At 58.0% G+C, this 18748-nt stretch overlaps 2 protein-coding genes across 19 annotated transcripts; both read right to left on the bottom strand.

The window, feature by feature from the left end:
- Positions 1-1110: 1110 nt before the first annotated feature.
- On the bottom strand, positions 1111-10756 carry LOC104064859 (dual oxidase maturation factor 1). 8 transcript variants are annotated; one of them, XM_054077932.1, is made up of 9 exons: positions 10694-10756; positions 8705-9269; positions 7202-8468; positions 6446-6609; positions 5578-5635; positions 4878-5012; positions 4524-4737; positions 2860-3074; positions 1119-2096 (listed from the first exon to the last, which is right to left on the bottom strand). In XM_054077932.1, exons 4-9 carry the CDS (start codon positions 6590-6592, stop codon positions 1882-1884), a joined length of 984 nt encoding a protein of 327 aa, XP_053933907.1. In that variant the 5' UTR covers positions 6593-6609; positions 7202-8468; positions 8705-9269; positions 10694-10756; the 3' UTR covers positions 1119-1881. The 8 variants fall into 8 exon arrangements, with proteins under 8 accessions (XP_053933903.1, XP_053933907.1, XP_053933908.1 ...); XM_054077933.1 differs by lacking the exon at positions 10694-10756 and having other exon boundaries at positions 8705-9085; positions 9188-10618; XM_054077934.1 differs by lacking the exon at positions 10694-10756 and having other exon boundaries at positions 8705-8851; positions 9188-10618.
- Positions 10757-10801: 45 nt separating this feature from the next.
- On the bottom strand, positions 10802-17704 carry NMB (neuromedin B). 11 transcript variants are annotated; one of them, XR_008451899.1, is made up of 6 exons: positions 17471-17704; positions 16859-17061; positions 12904-12997; positions 12166-12731; positions 11850-11948; positions 11279-11295 (listed from the first exon to the last, which is right to left on the bottom strand). XR_008451899.1 is itself a non-coding variant. In XM_054077941.1 (4 exons), the coding sequence occupies exons 1-4, from the start codon at positions 17604-17606 to the stop codon at positions 11156-11158; spliced, it is 573 nt and encodes a 190-aa protein (XP_053933916.1). In that variant the 5' UTR covers positions 17607-17704; the 3' UTR covers positions 11021-11155. The 11 variants fall into 11 exon arrangements, 9 of the variants coding, with proteins under 9 accessions (XP_053933914.1, XP_053933916.1, XP_053933918.1 ...); XR_008451898.1 differs by having other exon boundaries at positions 11247-11295; positions 11850-12731; XM_054077941.1 differs by lacking the exons at positions 11850-11948; positions 12166-12731 and having other exon boundaries at positions 11021-11295.
- Positions 17705-18748: the final 1044 nt, after the last annotated feature.

The following is an 18748-nucleotide window of genomic DNA, read 5'->3' as shown; positions in this document are numbered from 1 at the left end:
GTGTGGCGCTGATGTTATTTGTTATGTGCAAAATTCTACTTTTCAATAAAACCATACTAAAAACTCAGCAAGTTTGCAGATGACACCAAGATGAGTGGTGCAGTTGCCACACCGGAAGGAGGGGATGTCATCCAGAGGGACCTGGGCAGGCTGGAGAGGTGGGGCTGTGAGAACCTCATGAGGTTCAACAAGGCCAAGTGTAAGGTCCTACACCTTAGGTCAGGGCTATTCCCGATTTTAATACAGGATGGGGTATGGTGTGATTGAGAACAGCCCTGCAGAGAAGGATTTGGGGTACTGGTTGATGTGAAGCTCCACGTGAGCCGACAAAGTGCGCTCGCAGCCCAGAAACCAACCGTGTCCTGGGCTGCATCCAAAGCAGTGTGGCCAGCAGGGAGGCAGGGGATTCTGCCCCTCCATTCCTCTCTTATGAGACCTCACCTGGAGTATTGCATCCAGTTCTGGAATCTTCAACATAAGAAGGAGATGGAGCTGTTGGAATGGGTCCAGAGGAGGCTACAAAGATGATCCAAGGGCTGGAGCACCTTCCGTACGAGTTCAGGCTGAGAGAGTTGGGCTTGTTCAGCCTGGAGAAGAGAAGGCTCCGAGACTTGATAGTGAACTTCCAGCACCTGAAGGGGCTACAGAAAAGCTGGAGAGGGAATGTTCACAAAGGCTTGTGGTGATGGGACCAGGGGGAACAGGTATAACTGGAGAGGGGCAGATTTAGAATGGACATTAGGAAGAATTTCTTCACTATGGGGGTGGTGAGGTCCCTGGCACAGGTTACCCAGGGAGGTTGTGGCTGCCCCATCCCTGGAGGTGTTGGAGGTCAGGTTGGATGGGGCGTTGGGCAGCCTGACCAAGTGGGAGGTGTCCCTGCCCATGGCACGGGGGTTGGAACTAGATGATCTTTAAGGTCCCTTCCAAACCAAACTATTCTGTGATTCCATAGTGGCCCCTCAGCAAACCTCTCTGCTGAGCTGGAGATTGCTCCTGTCAAACCTTCCACATGCCTAGGGTCACTCCAGGAGCTAAAGTCCTTCCGCACTCCCTCGGCTCCTTTGCCTGGGGATGCTCCAGTGCCCTGTTTACTGGGCGTTGACTTGTTTTTATTGCTCTGCACCAACCAGTCGTGGTCAGATGTCCCATGCGGGACCACAAGAGGGCTCTGCCTTTGCATTCTTCTCCCCCGTGGCAACACCAAGAGAGCATCCCCAGAGGGGGACACCTGTACCGACAGACGCGAGAAAGACCAGGTCCAACTTGTTTTACTGAGAGTTTGGGGAAAATAAGTGAGCACAAAACAAAACCTGCATGGAATTAAAGGGGTGCAAACCTGAAACGCCTCAGCTTCAGCAAAGCCTCTGACACTGTTTCCCACAGCATTCTCCTAGAGGAGCTGGTGCTCATGGCTTGGAGGGGCATGTGCTTCACTGGGCGAAAATACTGGGCATCTCTGGGCAGAAGGGAATTCTCAGGGCCCTTCAGGGTGGCGGTGCTGTTGTGGGGTCTCTGCTTCTCCTTTGGTTCATGTTTACGTGTCTGCAGCTCTTGGTGTCTCTCCAGTTTGTTCTGGTCTAGTCTCTGGATCCTAGGGAGGACTGGGTTTTTTTGAGGATGGACTAAGGGGAAGGACAGCAACTGGACAGCCAGGGATGGGTCATGGATTCACCTCACCCCAAAACCTCTTCCAGCTGCTGGTGAGTAAAACAACAGCAAATCCATAAATGAGGACAAACTGTTGTATTTGAGACGTCTTGCCAGACTTGGATCTTCTCATCACCAGGGTCTTGACACGTCTCTTCCTTCCTGGGCTCCTGGTAAGTCTGGACCAGAGTAGGAATTCCAGAAGGGTCTCCTCTGGCTTTGCCCAGTGGCTTACAGCCAGGTGGTTGCCACCTCACTAAGCTCACACAGAGGGACCATCAGCACCTCCTGCTCAGAGGAGCTGGGCTTGGCTGGCAGGTGGGACATGTCCCAGCCCTCCTCTTCTTCTCCCTTTCCCTCATCCAGGTTAAAGACAAGCTTCAGCTTCTCTGGCCACACAGAGTTCAGGATGATGACGCCCAGCCCCAGCAGAAGGCACAGCAGCCCTGCAATGCACAGCGTGTGGAGGCACATTATCCTTGGGGGCTAACAGCACGTGGCATCACCCAGGAGGCCAAGAGAAAGTGTTATTCCCCCTCCACAGGTGGACCCTGCCGTACATTTGGGCTTCAGTACAGAGGGCAATGAACTGGGGCAGATGGCCAAGCAAGGTGGGGCTGGAGGCCACCGTGTATGGGGAAAGGCTGGAGGAGCAGGGCTTGTTCAGACTGAAAAAGAGGAATCACTGAAAAAGAGCCAGACAGGGTTCAGTCAGCACAGGGAGGCTGGGCTGTTGGTTGGACTGGGTGAGCTGAGAGGGCTTTCCTAACCCCAGTGATTCCATGATTCTTCTCAGACATGCACAGCTGTAACGTAGGAAATTCCAGTTTGATCAAGGGAAAGAATCACTGCCCGTGACTGGGACAGCAGAGGGGATATCTGGCCATGGGGACATCGCCCACTAGACTGAACAAGGCTTTGAGGTTAGACCTGCTCTGGACAAGGGCTGGGAACAACAGCCCAAGGGTCCTTCTAGGCCAGGTCTTTCCAGTGGCTGCAGTTCACGATTCTGGGCACACACCCACTTTAACCATTCAGACCTCCTGGCTGCTCAGATCTTTCTTCCCCCAGTCTGAACAGCATTCTCCTAACCTGAATTCTTGTATGTCATTCAAAAAGAAATCATTTTCTGTGGACAGCCATGGAGACGGAAGGGTTGAGGTGCTGAGGGATGGAGAACAAAGCCCCAGGAGCAAGCTGAGCACTCACCTGTCCCTAAGGTCAGCCAAAAGGATCCACCGTAGTCTGTTTTCAGGGGAGCTGGGCCAAACTGAATGGGGCACTTCGGAGTGTTCCTTGCAGTGAAGAAGAAGAGCAGTGAGAAGAGCATCAGCGCAGCCGTGAGCAGGAGCATGTAGCCACCATAGAGCAGGATGGGCATGGAGAACAAGAGGATGGAAATAAGCCATGTGCAGAAGGCCATCCTGTGAAAAGACAACAAAACTGAATGGAAAGCTTGGATCCTGTTCTCAGTGCCTCCTCTCCACATCCTGATGGAGGGACACAGCCCTGGGCAATCTGTTCTAGACGGCCTTACTCTAGCAGGTGGGCTGGACAGGCTGATCTAAAGAGGTCCTTTCCAACCCAAATGATTCTGGAACTGCATGAATGGTGGAGCTGTGGAATAGGTCTCGCAGTGGTGGAGAAGGATCTCCATGCATGAGGACATTCAGTGTTGAAGTCCGGTAATCCTCAAGCATCTTGCTTTACCTTTGATGTCAGCCCTACTGTAGTGGGGAGGCTGGAGCACAAAACCTCTGGAGGTCCCTCCAAATGAACTCTTTCTCTGACTCTGTGGTCCTCCATGGCTGACAGTTCCCAACTGTTCAAAGGGAGAATCATGGAATCACTGAGGCTGGAAAAGCCCTCCAATCTCATCCAGTCCAGCCCCCCAGTGCCACCTGCACCCCGCCCCCAAGTGCTACACGATTTGTGAATCCCTCCAGGGATGGGGGCTCCACCCCTGCCCTGGGCAGCCTGGGCCAGGGCTTCACCGCTGCCAGGCAAGATTCTTCTCTCAATATCCAGTCTAACCCTCCCTTGGTGCAACTTGAGGCAACTTGATGCCCAAACTTGAGGCAACTGAAAATGACAAGAAGGGAGACTTTGTTTGCAGAACGGCACAAAGAGCCGTGCCCAGAGCTGATTCAGCGCCTGGAGCAAACCCAGCTGCCAGCCCTGCCCTGCGAGCGGGGTCTGGGTTTCTCCTGCCGGGGAGCTGAGCCTGGCAAATTGTTCTGATTCAAAGAAGAATAGCGAAAAATAAATACACATCAACGTGCTGCCTTGGAATGCTCCTTGGGAGCAGGGAGGTTTGGGCAGGGGTAGTTATTGTTCCTGAAAATCAAAAAGGAGATGAGTGCAGGGTCCTGGAGCCAAGCAAGGAAACACCAGACCTGCCCTTCCCTGCAGGGCCTTTCCACGCCCTCTGAAACAAGTGGGGATGCTCTGAGACTCCATCATCACCACACACACAAAGGCTCCCAGCTTCACACCCCAAGACAGATTCTGAGCACCTCTTGATGGTCACTCCCCACCAGCAAGTCTCACGCTCTCTTGGGCATGTTAGAGGAACCCACCCATGACTGGTCTTACCAGGGCACCACCCCTGCCTGGGAGAGGACTTCACACCACCAGCCCTACATGGTTGCATCTGCTTTCCTTTAAATGAAGAGGACTTTTTCCTCAACTGCATTTTTGCACATCTGGGCAGATGATACAGAAGAGGACTCTGCGGAGACAGGCAGGTTCCAAAGAAGAGTGCCCATTGTGGCATCAGTGCCCAGGCATGGCCTTACAGGGAACAGGGTGGCCCCATCAAACTCCCTCTGCTCCACCTGACTCCTTCCACCTGCCCCGGAGCTCTCGCTTACCACAACGTGAGGGACGCGTAGTGGCCAGAGATGCGGTACTGCCTGTGCATGCTGCAGGGGCTTTGCGTGGTGAACTTCTCTGCCACGTAGAGGATGGGGCTGGGCAGCCCCTTGTTCAGGCCTTCACTGTAGCTGTGGTCATAATCTGCATTGAAGCTCCAGGCAAAGTTCTCATTGTAGTTGATGGTCTCATTGACCTGGTTCACAGGGTTTCCTGCCAGGTGTTGAAGATTAAGGACCTGTCTCAGACTTGGAGGCAGCTCCAAGGCTTGCTGGTGAGTCCAGAGCCCCAGTACTCAGGCGCAGTGTTGTCAGATTTGAACCCAACCCCTTCCTGCTATGATACACACTCACCCACCAGTGTGACGTTCACCCCCGCCAGGCCAATGTGCAGCCCGACATCTGCATTCACCAGGGCACGGCTGAAGGACTTGTAGGAGGTGTTTGCTGTCACGCAGCCGGTCTCCCAGTCCCTGGTGAACTGTATGGCTGTGAATGCGTCAAAGGTTAGCCATGGCCTGGTAGCAAGGCATCTAGTGATGGAAGCACCTACTGTGATGGTCATCATCACTGTGGCCTGAGCATCATCCACCCCATCCCAACGGGCTGTGACCCCCCAAGGAGCAGAAGCTTTGTATGGCTTTCCTTAACACCAGCCATGACCCGTGACCCGTGACCCTGAAAGCCCCACTTGGGCTGGTTTCTCCCCAGATCCAGGCAGTCCCTAACTCTAGAGGTGATGGGGCTGATGCGTGGGCACTGGTCCTCATCTCAGCACCTGCCAATCTGGCCATCTCCTGGCAGCTGGCAGTGGGCTTTCGATGACTTTCCTGGAGGTGGTATACCTTTGGAAAGGAGATAGATGGGTGCTTGCACCTCTCACCATTTGCTGGAGCCAGGTCCCAGGCACAGATGGATGTCAGTCTTCCCCATAAACTCATCCCGCAGGCTGGACTTGGTGCCTGGCTGCTCTACTTACCCTCCCTTGCCTTGATCCTCCACCCCCTGTGTCCTGGGCACCCTTGAGCTGCACTCCCAGGACCCCGGTACTTACTGAGGACCACTGCTCCCACGAAGAGGGCCACCACCACCCGCAGGAGCCAGAACAGTCGCTGTGAGGGGTGAGCAGAGTTGGGGGATGGGTCTCAGTCGGATTGTACCACGGGGACCTTGGCACCAAACACGACATGTAGAACTGCCAGCGGGTGAGAACCCAGCCTGTCCCTCCCCGAGGAGTCACCCCACACACTGTGCAGGCGGGTGGCACCCGGGGACACGTGGCAGGGCCGCCGGGTGGGGTGGGGGAGGCAGCAGAGAGACCCCCGCAGAGCAAGGCCAGAACAGCCTGTTTGGGAAAGTCCCCTTTCTGGGAAGGGGATGGAGATGCTCCCTTTGATGGTCCTGAGCTGGGATCGCCGCCCTCACCCAGGCCTCCTGTGCCTGGCCATGCTGGCAGCTGCCCACAGCAGCAGCTCGCAGGGTGTCCCCTCGGGGGGGACATCCTGGCCAGCCCCGCCACAACGCCGGGCGCAAGATGATCATATCTCACAAGAGTCTGTGGGCCACGCGGAGCCCCGCGGGCAGCGCTGGGGCTTACATGGTGCGCCCCACCTTTCCTGGGGTTTCGGGGAAGGTGGAGCGGGGACCTTGAGCCTCGCCCTGTTTTTCCACTGCTGTGAAATCACTCACTCTTGCTCACAGCGAAATCCAGCCAAGCTCAGACCCGGGCATCTCCCAAATCTGGGATGGTGGAGTGTGGTGCCTCCAGCCTGGGGGTACGCGTTGGGCTGGAGCTCAGCCCCATGGCTTGCCAGAGGCCGCAGAGCCCTGGCCATCGACCTGAGCGCTCCCCACGTCTGTTTTTAAGGCTGGGAAGGAGGAGTTGTGTGGGATGCACAGGGTTGAGCTCCCCCTGCACTTACCCCTCTGCCCCGGATCCCTGGCAGGATGATGATGAAAGCGGCCAACAAGGAGAGGAAGATGGAGACGATGATGGCCCGGGTGGTGTCGAAGCGGAAGCTTGCATTGACACCAGGGTAGAAGGGGAAAGAGCCGTCCCAGAGAGTCATCCTGCTGCCGGAATGCTCTGGAAATCAGCACACAGAGAGACCACGGGGAGAAAAATCACCTCCATGCTTCCACCCCACCCAGCACCTGGGTGCATCCTTGGGCATTTCCCACGGGAGCACTCCACCTCCCCAGGGAGCAACAAAGCAGCTTTGGAATCACCAGAGCATCTGCTGAACCTCTCCAATCGTCCCCATGGTGGGACAAGATGATGTGCGCGCATCACCAGGACGCCTGCTCTGCCCGTTTTCAGTCCCTGCCCCCTTGCTGCCATCCTCCCTCCGTTAGCTCTTCATCAAACAGCGTCTGCTCTGCTCCAGGAATGTCTGCACAAACGTGCTTTGAGTCCTGCATGGAAGCAACTCCTTTCTGTCCAGGGGAACAGCAGGGACACAGGGACTGCCCGTGCGTGGTGCCCATCACCACCCACCACCACGTCCCACCTGCCGGAGGCAATGCCGAGCTGTGGCGGGCACAGGGATACTGCTCCGGAAGCCAGTTCTGGTTTCTACCACGGCACTTGGCCACGGCGCTTCCCTGCAAGGAAGGAGCTGCTCAGCACCCCCCAGGCTGCAGAAACACGTGTGCCCCCATCCCCACACTGACCCTACCTCTGCCGCGGCCGATGCCGAGGGCTGGCTGCCGTGCTGAGCTCTGGGACGCTGCCCACGCTGCCTCCCTGGGCTGCGGGCGAGGAGCCAGCCTGCGTGTCAGGGTTGTGTTTTTCCCAGCGCGTTCCGCGGTGCCCGCCTCCAGAAGTGGTGGATGGTGCAGCCTCGGAGGTGAGGCACCCCAGAAGATCGACGAAGACCCTGGGGCTGCAAGGCTGCTTAGGAACCTTCAAAGCATCAAAGCCCTCCCTGCGCTGGTGAAGCATCCCGGGTGAGATCATCCCACACGGGTTGTGGCTGCGCAGTCTCCTTGCTGACCCCACTCCTGACTCCGTCCCCCAGGGAAGGTTCCCTGGGAAGGTCCCAGCCGACCTGCCAGCCACCAGGCAAGGTGACACAGTGGCTAAGGAGAGACCAGAGAGAGGCACAGATCCAGAAGGGCTTCCAGCCCTGTCATGCAGAAGATGCTCAGATGAACACTGTGTAGAGCTTATGGACACTTCAGCTTTTGAAGTCTACTCTCAGTTTTTGGCAATTTGGCTGGCTGAAGGAGGTTGCATCGATGCCAAGAGATCCCAGTGTGGCAGACACACTTCCGTCGGACACTTGCACAGTCACTGCCAGCCCTGGGACATTGCTTTCTGCATCCCAGGGGACAGCCTGGCTGGGCACCCTGAAAATCTCTCAGGTTCATGCCCAGCAGGGAAAAGAAAAGAGACGTTTCTGGGCAAAGACTTTGCCATTTCACCCCCCAAAATTTCAGTTTTGAACCACTGAGTCCCTCCTGTTTCAAAAAAACAAAGCAAAGGGTGGCGAGGAGGATGGGGACGGGTTTTTTCCCCCTCTCTTCGATTTTCTGGGTATTTCTGCAGGCGGTGGAGGTGTGTAGCTCATTGGGACAGGGCTGGGAACGTGTTCGTGCTTGCCAGGGGCTCGCAGCTTCACACCCAGGGTGCTGCTCACCCTGCCAGCGCCCTGCCCTCTCATGGGTAACCCTTCTATCAGGCAGCTTCTGCCTCGCTCCTAGCGATGAGTGGGGTGATTAGGGATGAGTCACCTCATCCAGGTCACCGGAGAGAGGTGGGGATGCGGGGAGCAGCACCCCTTGTGCAAGCAGCCACGCAGTGTTGGACCAGCCACCGTCTGGGATGTGCCTGGGCAGGGAGGCGGTTCTGGGGACCTTCGCTCAGAGGTGCCAGGTGTGGTGTTTGCATCCAGGTGTCACCCTGCCCCACTGGCTGTCCCCAGCACCTCTCTGTCCTGGTCCCTAGTATGGAGAATCATAAAATCATGGAATCACTGAGGTTGGAAAAGCCCTCTCAGCTCACCCAGTCCAACCACCAGCCCAGCCACCCACTGTGCAACTGAACCCTGTCTCTAAGTGCCACGGCCACACGCTCTGTGAACCCCTCTGGGATGGGGACTCCACCTCTGCCCTGAGCAGCCTCGGCCAAGGCTTCCAATTCTGCTGGGGAGGAAATGTTTCCCAATATCCAAACTCACCTTCCCCTGGCACAACTTGAGGCCACCAATGGATGCTTCAGCTGCGGTCAGGCTGAGGCTCCATTGTGATGGAGCCCATCCTGATGCTTGGATGCAGCTCCTTGCCCAGGATCCTTCACAACAGCTGAACGACCCATGATGGAGCGGCTTGAAGGGAGAAGCAGGAGGCAGGACAGAGACACCCCTCAGGCCAGTTTCCACCCAGCTGAGCAGAGATGTTCCTGGTGCCATGGCCAGGGTTTGGCTCTAGGTGTGTTTGCAAGAAGCATCTAGGTTTTTTAGCTCTGCTTGGAAGTCACTTGAAGATTTTGAGAGAAGACGTCGCTGCCCACTACACTCCCCAGTGAGTGAGGTTTCATATCTCACGGTCAGCCAAAAGGGCTGCCAGGAGGTGGAGGCAGAGGTCAACAGGAGTCACCCATAAACCGAGAAATGGAGCGGGAAACAGGAAGGCTTTCAGCCACACTTGACGGAAATACTCACCTAGACATTGTGTTGTGTTCAACCCTCTGATCCTTCCAGGAGCCACCATGTAGGAGAGGAACAAGCCTCCCATGGCTTGGGCCTTCAGAGACACACGCCAGGAAGAGCATCTTACCTGGGGACCACCTTTGCTCTCGGTCCCAAACAGCTCACGCCAGCGCTGGTGCAGGTTTCCACGTGCTCCCAGAGACCACGGGGACAGAAACGCAGCTGCCCCATCGCCCTCCTGACTGTCTCCATCCCACCCAGAGACCCCATGAGCACCGAGACCAGTGGGACCAGGGGACACCCCGATGTGGGGCTGGGACCAGTCCCTGTTCCTTCCCAAGCATCGTGCCCTTGGTGGGACGCCTCGCCTGGCTCAGGGCTGCAGGTCCAGCCGCTCCCTCCGGTCTCACAGACTCCAGGGCCCCTTCCAGCCTGCCCTGATCCCAGTCCTGCAGCCCCGCAGCAGCTGCTGGAACAGAGGGATATGGGCAGGGCCCGAGCGGGTACCCCGATGCCCTGGGAGAAGGGACGAGACAGGGAGGAGATCGCTTCCCATCTTGCATCTGTGTCAGGGATGTTGCCCCTCCACTAAAGAGAAAGCCCAGTCACCAGTTCCTAGGCTGCGTCTCCAGCCTCATCCCTAAGGGCCCTGCAGCTCCCACCATGAGGGCAAGAAGAGCATCAGCCTCTGGACACATCTCAGCAGGGCTTTGGCCACCCCAGCCAGGTCCCCACAGATAAGAGCCGTTCCTGCACGTCTGACGAAACCACCAGAGTGCTGAGCTCTGTCAGGCTTTGCTGAGGCTTGTTAACCATGTGCCACATGGTAATTAGCACTTTCATCCCAGGGTGAAACCTTGGGAGAAGCTTTCCCTTGTAATCCCTGTTGTTAGCAACCTCATTAAAGTCAGTTAGGTTTTTCCATGGAGCTCTGCTGCGGTGTCGCCTGCCAGCCTCCAAATCACTGTGCAGAGCAGTGCTACCCCACCTGGGACTGTGGCACGGGGCGTGTCGGAGCACACACGAGCACCCTGCATCCCCGTCAGGTGGGGGCAGATCAGTAGGACACCCGAATCCTCCATGAGGCAAAAGCGTCTGTAACCCATGGGGGAATAAGAACGGGAAAGCAGGGGGAAGACCCGAGGGCTGCTCCGCTGGGCATGGGCGACCTCACGGAGTTCAGCAAGGACGAGGTCCTGCACAGGGTCGGGTGATCCCAAACACAAACCCAGGCTGGGTGGAGGAAGGATTGGGAGCAGCCCTGGGGAGAAGGACTCGGGGTGCTGGGGGAGGAGAAGCTCCACATGAGCTGCAACGTGCGCTCACGGCCCAGAAACCACCCTTGTCCTGGGCTTCAACCAGAGCACCAAGACACACCTCCCACTGGATCAGGGGCTCCAAGCCCCATCCAACCTGGCCTGGAACCCCTCCAGGGATGGGGCAGCCACCCCTGCTCTGGGCAACCTGGGCCAGGGCCTCCCCACTCTCACAGCAAAGCATTTCTCCCTAATATCTCACCTCAGTCTCCCCTCTTTCAGCTCAAAATCATTCTCCTCGTCCTTGGTCAAGAGCCCCTCCCCAACTTTCCTGCAGGTGTCCTGATGTCTTTGCTGAGGGCATAGCAGTCCTGAGGTAATGAGCGTGACAGGGAGCACTTCACTAAGCCTGGGACACCAATGACACCCAGTGGTGGCAGAGGATTCTCACAAACACCCTCTGAGCCAGTTCCTCCTCACAGGGCAGTCCCACAAAGAAAAAGAAAGAAATGCTTACGGTGAAAGTGGCTTGTCTCCATTTCTCTTATCTCACTTCATGTCCTTTTCCCATCCCTGGGATTACACCATGGCCACAGGCTATGGCGAATGGCCAGGAGACCAGTGACAACCACAGACGTCCGTGCTCTGAAGCGTTTCTGTGGATCTGTGCTGAGGTTCTGCCCGGCAGCGCTCAGTGCCACGCAAGGAAGGTGTCCCAGTGAGCTCAGGTGGGCTGCGTCCGCGTTCCACCTCTGCTCATGGTGGGCAGGAGCAGTAACCCCTGCTGTGCGTGAGTTCCTGAGGCTGAGCCGCAGCAGAGAGGGGCAGCCTTGATCCAGGGTGGCAGCAGGAATGAACACAGAGCTGGAAAACAAAAACTGAAGAATTTGCTCATCTCCCTGGCCTGGACACAAAGATTTGTTCCTGAAAACCCCCAAAGGATAGGACGAGGGCAATGGTTTTCAGCTGAAAGAAGGGAGATTGAGATGAGATCTTAGGTAGAAATGTTTTGCTGTTCAGGTGGGGAGGCCCTGGCCCAGGTCACCCAGAGCAGTGGTGGCTGCCCCATCCCTGGAGGGGTTCAAGGCCAGGTTGGATGGGGCTCGGAGCCCCTGATGCAGTGGGAGGTGTCCCTGCCCATGGCAGGGGGTGGGACTGGATAGGCTTTGAGGTCACGCCTAGGGGGGTTATTTGTTTGCAAAATCCAAATCAAAATCAAATATTTATATTACCTTAATCAACAACAAGTGAAATCGCATGAGTTGAGTCTGGTTTTGTGTACCGTGATGGTACTGACCACGTGACCTCCCCATCTTTACCTCAAGTCCCGAGAGAGCGATGAGGGATGATGGGGGAAGGACAGACAGACAGGCAGTTGGGCAGGTTCATGTTGAGTGGGTGGGAGAACAAGGACGCACCTGGGCATCCCACGGCAGGTTTTCACTGTGATGGTCAGGAACCTGCTCACCCTCCCATGAGCTTGCATGTGCAGGACACACCATAGATCCATGGAATCACTGAGGATGGGAAAGGCCCCTCAGCTCATCCAGCCCAAACCCCGCTGTGCTGACTGAACCCTGTCCTCAAGTGCCACGGCCACACGACTTATGAACCCCTCCAGGGATGGGGACTCCACCCCTGCCCTGGGCAGCCTCTCATCCCACAGAGCCCAGCACCCACCTCGCTACAACCTTCTTTCTGGGAGCTGCAGAGAGCAATGAGGTCTCCCCTCACCTTCTCTTCTCCAGGGTAAATATGCCCAGGGACCTCAGCCACTCCTCAGAAGACTTTTACTCCAGACACTAACGACACGGCATCACGTCAGGAGTCCCATCGGGCTGTCAGCTGAGGAGCATCTGGTCTGCTCCAGTGTCAAACACAATACACTCTGAGATTATTTTTCTTGCTTCTAATTAGTTTTAAGCCAAGGCTTTGCTAATGAATAGCGACCCCGGGGTCACTCACATCCCAGCGCACAATGGCAACCCTGGAAGAAGGCTTCCTGCAGTCCCAGGCACAAGAGACTGCAGGCGGACGGCGGACACCTCTTGGGTGTGTAGGAGACCATGAAGGACACAAGAAGGGAACAGAGGCTGCTGTGGTGCCACAGGTGGGTTGTTCGTTGGCAGGTTGCAGAACCTGGAAGGGCTCCAAGCTGATGCTCTCCCTAGGGGCTGCAGGGATCATCTGTGCTGCTCCAGTGAGGCAAGGGAGGCTTGACCTGAACCACCACCACGTGCCTCCCAGAAAGCTGCCTCCTAGCTTGGTCCTGCAGTCCTGAAGGATGACAGGCCCTAGCGCTGGAGGATTTGATGGGGAGCACAAGGCTTTAAAGGCAATGTTTAGGGCAAACTACTTGTAGGGTGCTTGGGTTTTACCCACCAAACCCGACCTCCAAATAGCCCATGTCCTGGGCTGCACCCAGAGCAGAGACCAGGGGACTCTGCCACTCTGCTCCACTCTGAGACCCACCTGGAGTCCTGCGTCCAGTTCTGGATTCCTCAGCATAGGGAGGACATGGAGCTGTGGGAGTGAGGACAGGCTGAGAGAGTTGGGGTTGTTCAGCCTGGAGAAGAGAAGAGAGACCTCAGAGCAACTTCCAGTGCTGAAAGGGGCTCCAGGAAAGCTGAGGAGGGGCTCTTGATCACGGAGGGCAGGGATAGGATGAGGGGGTACAGTTTTGAGCTGCAAAAGGGGAGATTGAGAGGAGATCTTGGGGAGAAATATTTTGCTGTGAGGGTGGGGCAGGCTGCCCCATTCTTGGAGGGGTTCAAGGGTAGAGACCCTGCCTGAACCGGAAATCCCAGCGACGCCCCGAGCAAGACTCTTCTTGCTCTCAGGAAGGCAATCTCTCCAGTGAAGAGGGTTACAGAGATGCTCCGGTAGCGAATGGTGTAATTGGCTCATCCAAGCTTGTAGTTCTGTCACGCAGCAGTTCAGGTCTCCTCCAGCAAGCAGAGGCTGCAGGGGCTGAATCCCATCGCAGCTGCTGAGAAGCGGGAGTCCCCTCCATCCCCCCCAGGCTGCTCCCCCCTTGTTCTTCCTGCCCACTCGCCAGGAAGGTCTGAGCGCGTCTGTGCAAAGAGCCAGCTTTATTCCCAGGTCTGCCAGGCAGCAGAAGACACAGGAAATGGACAGCAAGGCTCTGTTTCCCGTACAAGCAATCGCTATTAACGACATTACACAGAGAATAAATAAAAGTGATGTTGCTACAGAAACCCTCAAGGACGATGCTCTCCTCTGCGTGCCTGGCCCACAGACCTCATTCTCCGCGGCTGCACTGCTTCAGCTTGAAAAATACTTCTCCAGCACCTTTGTTAACAGCCCTGTCTCCTACAAGAAAAGGCAGAGGTGTGAGACATGGGGTCCTGCACGCGGCTCCACTGGCACCACTGGCTGGGGACCACAGGACAGATCAGGGATACCTCCCACTGGATCTGGTTGCTCCAAGACCCATCCAACCTGGCCTTGAACCCCTCCAGGGATGGGGCAGCCACCACAGCTGTGGGCAATCTGGGCCAGGGCCTCCCCACCCTCACAGCAAAACATTGCTCCCCAAGATCTCATCTCCATCTCCCCTCTTTCCGCTCAAAACCATTCCCGTCATCTTATCTCTGCACTTCCTGATCTAAAGGAAAAGATCAGAGAAACGTCCCTTGCTGGACCCTGGTGGCACTTTCAGGGGTGGCTTGGGGCAGCGACCAAGGACGAAAGAGCCCACGTGCAGCTCCTGCCTCCCGCCCTGTGCTCCAACAGCTGGACCACAGCTGGCTGACACCAGCAGCAAACTTCACCTGAGACGGGGTTGGAATGAAAGCAGCCTCGGGATTGATTCAGCAGAGCTATGTGAGAAGGCAGAGAGACACAAACCACAGCAGGGAAGAGTTCCACAGGGATTTTGTGGGATTGCATCCTGCCCAGAGGTTCCAGAGCAGCGCCAGCAGCAGAAGGGCTCTGCTCACACCCTGGGAGCCATTCCACACCTGTCCATCTCCCAGAGAAATGCTGCCACAACCCCAAGAATTACAGAATCATGGAATGAGTTGGGTTGGAAGAGACATTAAAGATCACCCAGTTCCACCCCCCTGCCATGGGCAGGGACAGCAGATAACAAGGGATAGGGTCGATCTTCCTCTGCCAGCCAAACCCTCATTGCACACAGCACCTAGAGGGGCCCTGCAGAAAGGAAGGTTCTGGCTGTGAAGGATCAGCCCACAGAGCAGGTCCAGCTGGGCTGGGCACTGCCTCAGGTGTCCAACAGCCGTCACATCCAGGGAGAAAGCTGCCAGGGGGCAGGAATAACCGCGCACACCCACAGGAGCAAGAAAAAAATAAGGTTCTGCAGAAGTCTAGCACAGGCAGCACTCAAAGGAAGGGGGAGCAGTGCAATATCAGCCCGCAGGTTAGAGATGAGGATGCCCTGGGGCGAGGAAGGGGGCAAGAAGGCAGGAGCTGAGCCTACTGAGGTGCTCAGAGGTGCCCAAAGGTCTCACCCAGCGAGGTCTCCTCTGCCACACCAGGGCACTGACCAGGGAGAGGTATCAGGAGGGGAAGGTGAGGGGTAGGAGCCGGTGGCACATCGAGCACCTACCTGCAATGCCACATATAAGGCACCCCACCTCCTGCCAGAGCAGCGTCTGCTCGACCACGAGCCAAACCGCCCTCCAGCAGCAGAGCTTGGACACCCTAAAGGGTGATGTCCAGTGCTGGGAGCTGCCCCTGGCCAGGACCTGCCTTGGGGCACTGGGAATGAGCACTGGCAGGGCTGGCAGGGCACCAGATCCCAGCGCAGACACAGCACGAGCCCTCAGGGCAGCCTCTGCAGTGTGAGCAGTGACCACGCAGTTTTCCTCCACAGAGGAGAGCCACGAGGATCACTTTTATCAAAGTCACACCTCACGCCCGCAGAGGTCTTGGTGGATGAGGCAGGGCACCGCAACCACCAGCTCATTGCCCAGCAAACACCCGCCTCCTCCACAGCTCCCAGGGAGGATGGAGAAGCACCAGGATATTCCCAAGCCTCTCCTCTCCTCACTTCTTGTTGCCTCCAAGAAACGAAAGCTGCACCCGCGCAGTGGTCACAGCACACAGGGAGCAGGGTGGGCCGTGTCCTCAGCTGTGCCCAGCTGTATCCTCTTGGTGGAAAGCCCTCTGTCCTGATGGGAGCCGTTCTAGGAAAGCCTCAGTCTTTACCACAGTCTGCTGAAATCAGTCGAGAAGGGGCTTGAAGAATCAGTGCCACCCAGGGTCACGCCCCTGCAACTCTGCTCCACCTCTGCCTTCCTCCAAAAAGCAAAGAACGGGAGCAAGCACTGCTTAAACCCGGGTAACAGGACTAGCTTTGCTCGTGTGCAAGTGCCTCGAGCACAGCAGCCCGGTGGGACGGCACATGTAGGACCCACCTTCGAGGATTTCAGCCCCTTGACGTTCTCGGTTACTACTGGCAGGGACCAGAGAGGGTGAGAGGCGCCAGTGGAACAGAGCCCCATGGACCGAGCAATTCCATCTCCACACCCTGCGTGAGGATCCATGTGGGCATTGCTCCCAGGGGCAGGTTTTCCAGTCAGCTTGAAGGTAAAAGCCACACCAAGGACGCTGGGTCTGCAGATGCACAGTGGGAATACCGGAGCTCCTGTCTGCCCCCCAGACCCACCCTGCAGCGGAACGACTGACGACTGACGCACACCTTGCCTCTGCAAGGGAAGCTAATGAAGCTGTGTCCCCTCAGCAACGAGGGAGCCCAACCACAGCAACGCAGACCATCATCACAGGGGCATCAGAAGCCCCAGACCTCTTTTCAGGACAGGGTCCTTTCCCTTCACATACAGAGCTGTGTCCTTCTTTGCACCTCTCTACAGAAAGGGAGGGGAGAACGAATGTCCCTGTCCCTGCAGTGACTGGAAAAGGGGACATTTCATAGAATCATGGAATGGTTTGGGTCAGAAGAGACCTTACAGCCCTTGAACCCCTCCAGGGATGGGGCAGCCACCACTGCTCTGGGCAACCTGGGCCAGGGCCTCCCCACCCTTACAGGAAAACATTTCTTCCCAAGATCTCATCTCAATCTCCTTTCTTTCAGCTGAAAGCCGTTCCCCTCATCCTGTCCCTGCACTTTACAGCAGCCGCAGCAGCCATCCATGCTCTTCTGCATCCGGCCAAGGAAGACTCAGATCCTCATTAAGAACCCCTGGGCTGGAGATCGCTGCTGCCACAGCTCCATCGCCACGCCCATTGCTTGTCCTCACACCAAGCTAGCCACAAGCCTCAGGAGGCTTCTCCTCTGCTCCTTGAGCGGTTTGAGGGTTAACAGGAGCAGAAGCAGGGTAATCCACCTCTAGCAGCCCTATGGATGCTCCAGCAAGGCTGGATTAACACCTCCACCACCTCCCTGCTTCGAGCATCACCTTCCACCTCAGCCAGTATTCACCTGGTCAGTGAGGTCGTATTTTCCTTGGTTCTCATCCAAAAGCCTCTCTCGCCAGAGGACTCTGAGGAGCTCCCGGGTGAGCAGCTCCACCATCTCCTCCAGCAGGGCTCGCAGAGAGGGACCGAAGGCTGTGGGCACGGCGGGCTCCTCGGGCGGCTCCAGGTGTGGGGAGCCCGTGACGCTCTTCTTCCCCATGAAGTGACCTGCAAGGCAAGCCCCGCATCTGCGCCAGCACCGGGCTCCACACGAGAGGCGCCGAGCAAACCCCCTTAGACAGGGCGACGAGAAACCCGGGATCCCGGCTCCCACGGAACGCTGGGGATCCCGCTGGAGGGGTCTCAGGCCTTAGAGACACGGCGGATCCGCCACCCCGGGATGTGGGTCCTGCCGAGCCCAGCATCCCAAACTGAGTGCAAAAAGGGGGAGAAAGGGAAGGTTGGATGGGAGCAGAGGGTCCGAGGGGGAGAAAGGGGGGGGGACGGGGACTATCCGGGAGGAGAGAAAGGCGGGACGACAAGAGGAGCCCGCGGGGAGCAGCGGGTCGGAGAGGGGAGAGGGTGCCGCGCTGGGGGCGGGGAGCACGGGGAGCAGCGCCTCCCGGGGCGCCGGTACCTGTGGCCCAGAGGTTGCCGCGAGGGTTGACCTTGATCTTGGCCGCCTGGCTGCGGTGCTCGGCGAAGTCGAGGTGCACGGCGGGCCCCAGCGCGGCGCCGCAGAGCAGCAGCACGAGGCAGCGCAGCGCCCACATCGCCGCCGGCACCGGACCCCGCGCCGGGACCGCGACCCGCCATATAGGCTGGGGGGCGGGGCCTCGGGGGGCACGCCCCGACCGCCCGGATCCCGCCGCGTCTGGCCACGCCCCCAGCCCTGGTCACGCCCCGTGGGGGGACAGCCTTTAGTGGGCGTGGCCTCAGTAAAGCACCGCCCCCGTCCCGCCTGAAACACCTGCCCTCTCTGCCCCGGCCACGCCTCCAAACACCTTATATCGTGGTGTGGCGTGGCCCCAGCCTGCCCCGCCCCCAGCCACAGCCTGCCCGGCCCCGCCCTCCCAGAGCTGACAGGCTCTCCGGTCCGCGCCTGGCCACGCCCCCTCCCCTAGCCAAGCCCCTCATCCTGGTCACGCCCCTTGCCCCGGACACGCCCCCCAACTCCCGGGCCCCGACACCCACCCTGGAGCCGCCCTGGAGCCGCCCCGGGTCGTGCCGCCTCCGGCGCAGCCGGGAGGGGTTTCTCTGCTGCTCTTCCCCAGAGGCGCCGGGCGGACCGGCTCCATCCTCGCGCGCCAGCAGCCAGAGGCGGGAAAGAGCGAGAAGCCTGCAGGGTTGCGAAGGGTGAAAGCAGGGATAAAAGGACCTCAACTGCAGCGGGAGCGGAGAAAGGCGCCCCGGGCGAGACGGGGTGCAATTCCAGTCCATCCCAGCGCCCCACGGGCATCACAGGGAGGAGGGCTTTCGGGCTGATGTGGCTTCAAGCAGATCCACACCCGAGCTGACACTCTGCCCGGCAGAGAACGGCCTGGGGTGCCGGGCGACAGCGGCTGAGCACGGGCCGGTGGGGCCCAGGGGGCCATGGAGGGGCAGCGGGAGCAGGGAGGGGATCGCCCCCTGCACTCGGCGCTGGAGAGGCCACACCTTGACTCGGGGCTCAGTTCTGGGCCCCTCATTCCAAGAAGAACATTGAGGGGCTGGAGCGCATCCAGAGAATGAAGGGAGCTGGGAAGGGTCTGGAGAACTGGGGTTGTGGGAGCAGCTGAGGGGTCTGGGGGTGTTTAGCCTGGAGAAGAGGAGGTGAGGGGAGACCTCATCGCTCTCTGCAGCTCCTGGAGAGGACACGTTCTCTTTCCCAGCCGCTGAAGACTCCTGATCCAGAAAGGCAATTCAGGGGCTGCAG

The sequence above is a fragment of the Cuculus canorus genome, chromosome 12, assembly GCF_017976375.1.
Source record: "Cuculus canorus isolate bCucCan1 chromosome 12, bCucCan1.pri, whole genome shotgun sequence".
Taxonomy (NCBI): Eukaryota; Metazoa; Chordata; class Aves; order Cuculiformes; family Cuculidae; genus Cuculus; species Cuculus canorus.
The sequence above is the reverse complement of the archived record's forward strand: the minus strand, read 5'-3'. Positions and strand labels throughout refer to the sequence as shown.